General features: G+C 50.3%; 1 protein-coding gene across 4 annotated transcripts in view; it reads right to left on the bottom strand.

The window, feature by feature from the left end:
• Positions 1 to 7,239, bottom strand: part of WWC1 (WW and C2 domain containing 1) — a 99,531-nt gene that overhangs the window by 41,176 nt on the left and 51,116 nt on the right. For all 4 annotated transcript variants that reach the window (XM_021710792.1, XM_008054834.2, XM_021710795.1 and 1 more), the window contains exons 11-14: positions 4,152 to 4,260; positions 3,728 to 3,808; positions 2,687 to 2,773; positions 818 to 1,010 (exon numbers count right to left, since the gene is read on the bottom strand). In XM_021710792.1, coding sequence (XP_021566467.1) covers positions 818 to 1,010; positions 2,687 to 2,773; positions 3,728 to 3,808; positions 4,152 to 4,260 — 470 coding nt within the window. The remainder of the gene's footprint in view (positions 1 to 817; positions 1,011 to 2,686; positions 2,774 to 3,727; positions 3,809 to 4,151; positions 4,261 to 7,239) is intronic.

Below are 7,239 nucleotides of genomic sequence, written 5' to 3'. Positions count from 1 at the left end.
TCAGCCTTCCCAGTAGCTGGAATTACAGGCATGTGCTACCACGCCCGGCTGATTTTTTGATTTATTGTAGAGATGAGGTCTCGCTGCCCAGGCGAGTCTCGAACCCGCGGGCTCAGGCAATCCACTCACCTCAGACTCCCAAAGGCGCGGGATTATGGGCTGAGCCACCGAGCCTGGCTTACATCCCTCTTTTACAAATGCAAAAGCTGAGCCATCTCTGTCGGGTCTGACTGTCCCTAAGGGTTTGGTTTTTCTCAGGACACAAATGAATCCAGGGCTATTTCCTCTCCAATTCTAACTCCTGCCAGCATGGCGAGGAGGAGGAAGTCATAGGAGCCCTGGTCCAGGGAGGGGGCCAGCAACAGCCCCACTCAACGAGAACCTACTGTGTGTCAAGTTCCTGTCTTACCTAAGCCTTACAGTGGGATGAGGGAGGCATCGTCATTCACGTTTTATGGATGAGAAAAGTGATGATCAGAGATGTTAAGTAACTTGCCTGTGGCCACTCAGCTATAAAGCACATGGTAAAGGTGGGACTTGAAGGCCTATCTGTTTTCACTACCCTGTGCTTCTTGTCTAATCTGTAATGCTGGACAGTCAAGCTGTGTACAATCTGTGGCTAGCATCTTCCCAGTTCTGGCAGTTTTAAAAAGTACTCTCAGGTATGTTACTCCTCCTTTTGTGTTAAGAGTTTCCCCTTCCCTCCCCTTCACATGATCACAACATGCATCTCCTTCAAGCCTTCTCCCCTAAGCTCAGGGTGGGCCAATCCCTAGAAGAATGGAAGGCCAGATGGACAGACAGACAGTGCTCTTACCAGGCACTCCTCTGGATGGCTCCTGTCGGTGGTACAGACGTCGACTCTTAAGGTCTTCTGGTGAAGGGCTGGATAGGACATGGACACCCAGAATACCTCGTTGAACACGAGACTGTCTGAGGCATCCAGGGGCCGGGTCCGGAACAGGCAGGTGGTGCTTTCTGAGCAAGGAAGGACAGCCACACGGATGTTCCTGGAGCGAGACAGAACCGCAGGGGAGCTTGGGTCAGCCCAGGCCTGGGGCTGATGTGTTGGGCTAAACAGCTGCTGAGATCCCAAGAACACAGTGGATCAGAGTTTGTAGAATTGAGTAATCAGGCCCCTCATACTTTGGAAGGCAAAATGCTACCACCTCTGCAGAGGGGAGTCTGACAATTCTAACAAAATTCCAGGTGCATCCGTCCTTTGGCTCAGGCCCCTTGCTTGTAGACATTAATCCACAGATAGCCTGGCACAAGTACCAGTGAGATACAGAGAAGGCCATTCATTCTGGCACTACCTGTATGAACAAAAGGCTAAAAACAACTCCAGCCTCCCATCTTGTCCTCTTTCTGTTGAGTCTGCTTCTTCACGTCCTCTTTCTTTCTTCCCACATGTCCCACCCCCAGAGGCTGGATGAGGCACACCACAGACATACAAGTTCCTGCTGCCACCATCAAGGCCTTACAGTCTAGTCACAGGAGGAATCTCACAGGCAGAGGAGTGCAATAAAGCACAAATCTATGGCCACGCTCAGTGGCTCAGCTTGTAATCCCAGCACTGGGAGGCCAAGGTGAGTGGATCGCCTGAGCCTGTGGGTTTGAGACCAGTCCAGGCAACTTGGCAAGACCTTGTCTCTACAATAAATCAAAAAAATTAGCCAAGTATGGTAGCACATGTCTGTAGTTCCGGCTTCTTAGAAGGCTGAGGCGGAAGGATTGCTGGCACTCAGCAGGTCAATGCTGGGATGGCCATGTGTGTGCCACTGTACTCCAGCCTGGGCGACAGACTGAGACTCCAACTCAAAAAAAAAAAAAAAAAAAGCACAAATCTAGCCAGGCATGCTGGCTCCCGCCTGTAATCCCAGCACTCTGGGAGACCAAGGTGGGAGGATCACAGGAGGCCTAGATCAGCCTGCACATTGTAGCAAGACCTGGTCTCTACAAAAAATTTAAAAAATCAGCTGGGCATGGTGGTGTGCATCTGTAGTCCCAGCTACTCGGAAGGCGGAGGCAGGAGGATTGCCTAAGCTCAGAAGTTCAAGGCTGCAGTGAGTTATGCTCACACCACTGCACTCCAGCCTGGGTGACAGAATGAGGCTCTGTTACAAAAAATACCCTAAACCATAAAACAACAAAAAAGCATAAACCTGTCTACCATGGGGAAGAGTCCACACACAGACAGTGCAGGTGTCCACTGTCCTGTCAGCCTTAAGGTAACACACAGCCACTCCCTTCCAAGATAAGCACAGTAACTGGCATCGATCCTTGAAAATGGAAGAGTATCTCTCTGCATGAAATACTTGAACATAGAGTAGATAAGACAGACTGTGACCATTCTTCTCCATGCAGCTCAAAGTCCGGGAGGACAAGGTCTGTGAAGGATTTGCTCACCGCCCACTCTGAGAGCTGGCATGTGGCAGTGCTCAGGACATGCTGGGGAAGGAATTCAGACCGTCTACTGGAGTGCTTCCCTTCACAGCTGGCATGCTTGCCACCATGCCTGTGTCCACACACACAGGACTGACATCAGCCCTGTGGTCAGATGCATTAAAAACCCACAGCAGGGAAGCAAGGCCTATAACTGGATCGGAACAGAATTAAGGAATTGCCCCAGAGAGGACTGCAGAGGGCGAGAGGATAACCCGCAGCCGTCCAACTGCACACTTACACTTTCTGGTCTTGCTGCAGCAACAGAGCAGAAAGGTTGCTCAGCTGGATGACGAAGATTGCAAATTGCTTATTCTTCTCATCATACCTGAAATGAAAAGGGGCATTTGGAGCACCCGTTAGTCACACACTGATCTCCCACACTCCTTCTCTGCTAATAATCACAGGACCGGGCTGCCGGCTGCTCTGGGGACTGTGGGAAGCCAGTGAGCACAGTGCTTTGCTCCCATGAAGGGAGGTAGGTCCAGAACTGTTAGTTGCCTGAATTTTTAAAGGAAGGCAGAAGTCTGGGTGAAATTTTTTGATATCAAAACATTGGCAATTTATTCCTATTTTTAAAAAAATGGAGGCTCGGCACGATGGCTCGTGCCTATAATCCCAGCACTTTGGGATTACAAAGCAGAAGGATTGCTTGAGCCCTGGGCAACATAATGAGACCCTATCTCTACAAAAAAATATAAAATTTAACTGGGCGTGGCACTCGTCTGTAGTTCCAGCTACTCAGGAGACAGAGGTGGGAGGATCGCTTGAGCCCAGGAGGTTGAGACTGTAGTGAGCTGGGTACAGCCCTGTAGCCCAGACCTTGTCTCAAGAAAAACAAACAAAAATTAAGGTCATCTCCTAGTAAGAGGAAACAACAATGTGTGTATCAACCAACTCGGGCTGCAGCCCCCAGTGGTCAACTTCAGTCCTGATTGTTGATATGTGGATAGGATGGAAAGGCAAAAGCGATAGCGACAAATGAACACAGCCAGAGGCAGGAGGTCTCCATCGTGGTTCTGGCTCGGCTACATGCCAGCTCAGGAACTGAGGCAAGTCACAAGGTCTTTCAAACCCCATTTTTTACATCTGTAAAATGGGGAGCTGGAAGGTGGGGAAAGAGTTGGTACCCCTTGAGTTAGGAGCCCACCTAACTCAAGGTCCTGCTGGTTTTGCCTTCCTCCCTGGACAGCTGAGAAGGTAAATGCTGGTAAAATACTGTCGACAAAGAAGGGATGCCACACAGATCACTCCTTCTGTCCTCATCTTCCCTGTCACTTACTTCAGAGCAAGTTGAACTCGGGTTGCACCCACTGCTTCTGATTCATCACTGTCAAATGCAGCAGCTTCTGAAGCACCCAGTCTGAAAGGCAACAGGGAGGAGTCAGCGACCTGCTCTAGGAGGCTGGGGTTCAATCCCTAAGGAGGAGACTTGGGATCTGCTCAGCCTCCCTGCAGACCCCTCTCTTGACGAGGCCTCCTTTTCTCTCATACATGTTCCCAAGTACACACCTCGTCATGACTGCCACCGACCTAGCACTCCCCCCAGCCTGCGGGGAAAGATGGAATCACGGAGTACCCTCCTGGGGCTCCTCCTGCACGCCTGTGGGGGCCGATGCCCAGGCCACCCCTCAGGCCTGGGTTCTGCATGTTCAGACAGTTCGTGGCCCACATGGACTGAGAGAGAGCTCCCCTCAGGCACCCACCTCTGCGCAGAAGCCTCGTACACACCACTGTCTCCCGCCACGGACTCATCCGACACTGCAGCTGAGACACAGGCCACTTTGAGGCCACAGCCCTGGGCCATATTCACAGCTGGAAGAGAATCAAGGAAAAAAGAAGGATGGAAAGTCAGGTTCAGAAACCAGACGACTTCTTGCAACCCCTGATTGTGACCCACCCTCTGTCAAGACAGTCCTGTGGAATTCCAACCACCTGTAAACTCTAAAGTAAGGTACCACTTTGCTTTGGGGTGATAGAAGCAGTGCATAGGATTTTGTGTTTATTATCCTAGGCTCTGAAGTCAAACTGCCTGGGCTCAAATCCCAGCTCCACCACTTACTGCTTCATGACCTTGAGACATTGATTTAGTCCCCTTGAAGGTCCAGATTCCTCATCTGTAAAATGGGAATAATACCTACTTTACAGGACTGTTGGAAGGACTAGTGAGACATTACTGGGGGCAGGCCCTAGAATAGGGATTGGTGCAGGCAAGATGTTCCCAAAATTCATTACCATCATCCTTACTGCCACTATTACTTCTGTCACAATGGGATGACTCCCTAGATCCATCCCTAAACACCCAGGGCAAAATAACAGCTCCTGAACCCTCAGGAGGGGCAAGGGAGGGATTAAAGCATGTGTCCTCCCACTCGATCTATCCCATTCACTATTTTATTTTATTTTATTTATTTTTTGAGTCAAGGTCTCACTCTGTCTCCCTGGCTATAGTGCAGTAGCATGATCATGGCTCACCGCAGCCTTGACCTTCTGAGCTCTAGCGATCCTTCTGCATCAGCCTCCCAAGTAGCTGGGACTACAGGTGCATGCCACCATGCCTGGCTAATTTTTTTTTTTCATTTTTATTTTTTGTAGAGATGAGTTGTCGCTGTGTTGCCCAGGCTGGTCTCGAACTCCTGGGCTTACACAATCCTCCCGCTTCGGCCTCCCAAGGTGCTAGGATTACAAGCATGAGTCACTGCACCTGGACTCCATTTCACTCCAGATCTAGCTCCTCCTCTTCCCGACCCTTAATAGGGGTCCTTGAAAGTCTCTGACCTGGGGCTTATAACTGAGCACTTGCCACATGTTGCACATTCCTTCCTTGCCCAAGTAATGAACACCTACAGTGTGCCAGGCCCATTGCCAGGTTCAGAGTTATCAAGATGATAACAGTTCCTGTCCTCCATGTGCTGGGGCTCCTCTTGCAACCTCACAGCCAAGTCTTCTGAGTGCCCGTGGACAGACTAGAGAGGGACAGGTGCTGACTAGAGAGAGACAGGTGCTTATGGCGTGGAAAGGCTCAAAGACACGGCGTGGCAGGCTGGGGACCGGCCTGGGGGACGAGGCGAGCCTGGAAGCCTGCAAGTGCTGATGATGGGGAAGCCGAGCCCATGTCCCAGGCCTGCTGAGCCTGCAGAGACCTCCCGTCTTCAGACTCACGCATCTCCACCCTCCACTAAACCACTTAAGGAGATTAATTCGTCTGCTGACTGAGCAGCGGCACTAATCGCATAACCTGCTTAGCGTCTGAGCTCTGCCTGGCATTGTGCGCTGTGGGGAAGGTGTCTGGAGATGGCACGAAGGGAATGCCATCCCGAGACCCGTGTGTGCCCAGCTACATGTCTATCTCTGACCCACAAGCCCTGAGGACAATGTCAAGGAGAGGAGGGGAGTCACTTCCCAGGAGACGGCTGGGGTCTAAGTGTCTGGAATTGGCTTAATGCCCCCATCAGAGACACTCGTTAGAGGTTCCACCTGTCCCCCCTCTCCTCTCCAGGGAACAATTTTCTGAAGTTTGCCACCTGCTGTAGTGGAAAGCTTGTTTTTATTTTTGTTTAAGAGCACTCAGCAAGGCTTCCTTTCCAATGAGGGAACCCCAGGGATCTCTCGCTACTCTTCTAAGGAAACCAGAGCCTTTATTTAACCAAGAATTCTCATTCCCCCATGCTCCCATGGGCTCCTGCCCATGAATGGACAATTTGGGTCACAGCTGCGGTGCTCCTGCCTATGCCTGGAGTGGAGAGCCGAAATGGGTTTGGCTGCTTCCAGCTGGCCTCACAAGGAGCCAGGAGCATGGGCCCTTTGCAACACCGGGCCTGTGGTCCTTGTACCAGTCCTCATCCTACTGCTTCACTGTGTGGGACTAACCTCAGACAAGTCTCTTAACCTTGCCGTGCCTCACTTTTTCCATCTGTAAGATGGGGACAAAAACAGCATCCACTTCACAGAGATGTTGTGAGACTTAAATGACTAAACATGCACAACCAGTACTTGAATTCTGTACACCCGCACTCAATAGTGCACAGCTGTTATTGTAGGGGGGTGCCAGGAAAGCCAAGAAACTCAGGGGAGCTTGCTGAGTACTCTACTTGTCCCGACCTTTATACCAAGAGTGAGGTGGACTTGGTGGCGCCAGCAAGCACCAGCAATGTCACATGAATAAATATACCAAGCTGCTGCCCATCCTAAGTGGAGGGGAACGGGGCACGATAATAAAGTCAGAAAGACCCAGTTTCCAATCTCAGTCCTCACTTGTTAGCTGGGTGGCCTAAGGCAAGTGACACTCCTCTCTGAACCTCTGATTCCTCATTTGTAAAATGGACAGACTAGAAGTAACCTATTTCACCATATAAAGCACATTGTCCAGCACATGACACATTCCCAATACATGCTAACTATTATGACTTATCATGTGGTTACTGTTTAAGATAAAAAGTTATTCTCCTAATAAATCTTAGCTGTCAATGCCCATGTCAGTATCACCTTCTATTTTGAAGATTCTAAAATGGATCTCAATCTAGACCAGAATGTTCTTTGTGACTCCGTGGAGAATGAAAGTCAGTTCGTACCATTCCTGGCTTCATGGTCACATGGTCTCCACTGTAGTCAGGATAAAACTCACACTCTTCACCACAGCCCATCGAGTCTTGCATGATCTGGACTCTTCCTGATTCTCCAGACTTGCTGGTGAGCCCTCTCTCTGACTCGCAGCTTCCTGGCTCCTCTTTAAGCTCATTGCTCTGACCTCAGAGATTTTGTTCTTGCTCTTACCGAGGCTGGTTCCTTCTCACC

This window comes from Carlito syrichta, unplaced genomic scaffold, assembly GCF_000164805.1.
Source record: "Carlito syrichta isolate Samal-C Ts95f unplaced genomic scaffold, Tarsius_syrichta-2.0.1 Scaffold301542, whole genome shotgun sequence".
NCBI classification, from domain to species: Eukaryota; Metazoa; Chordata; class Mammalia; order Primates; family Tarsiidae; genus Carlito; species Carlito syrichta.
The sequence above is the reverse complement of the archived record's forward strand: the minus strand, read 5'-3'. Positions and strand labels throughout refer to the sequence as shown.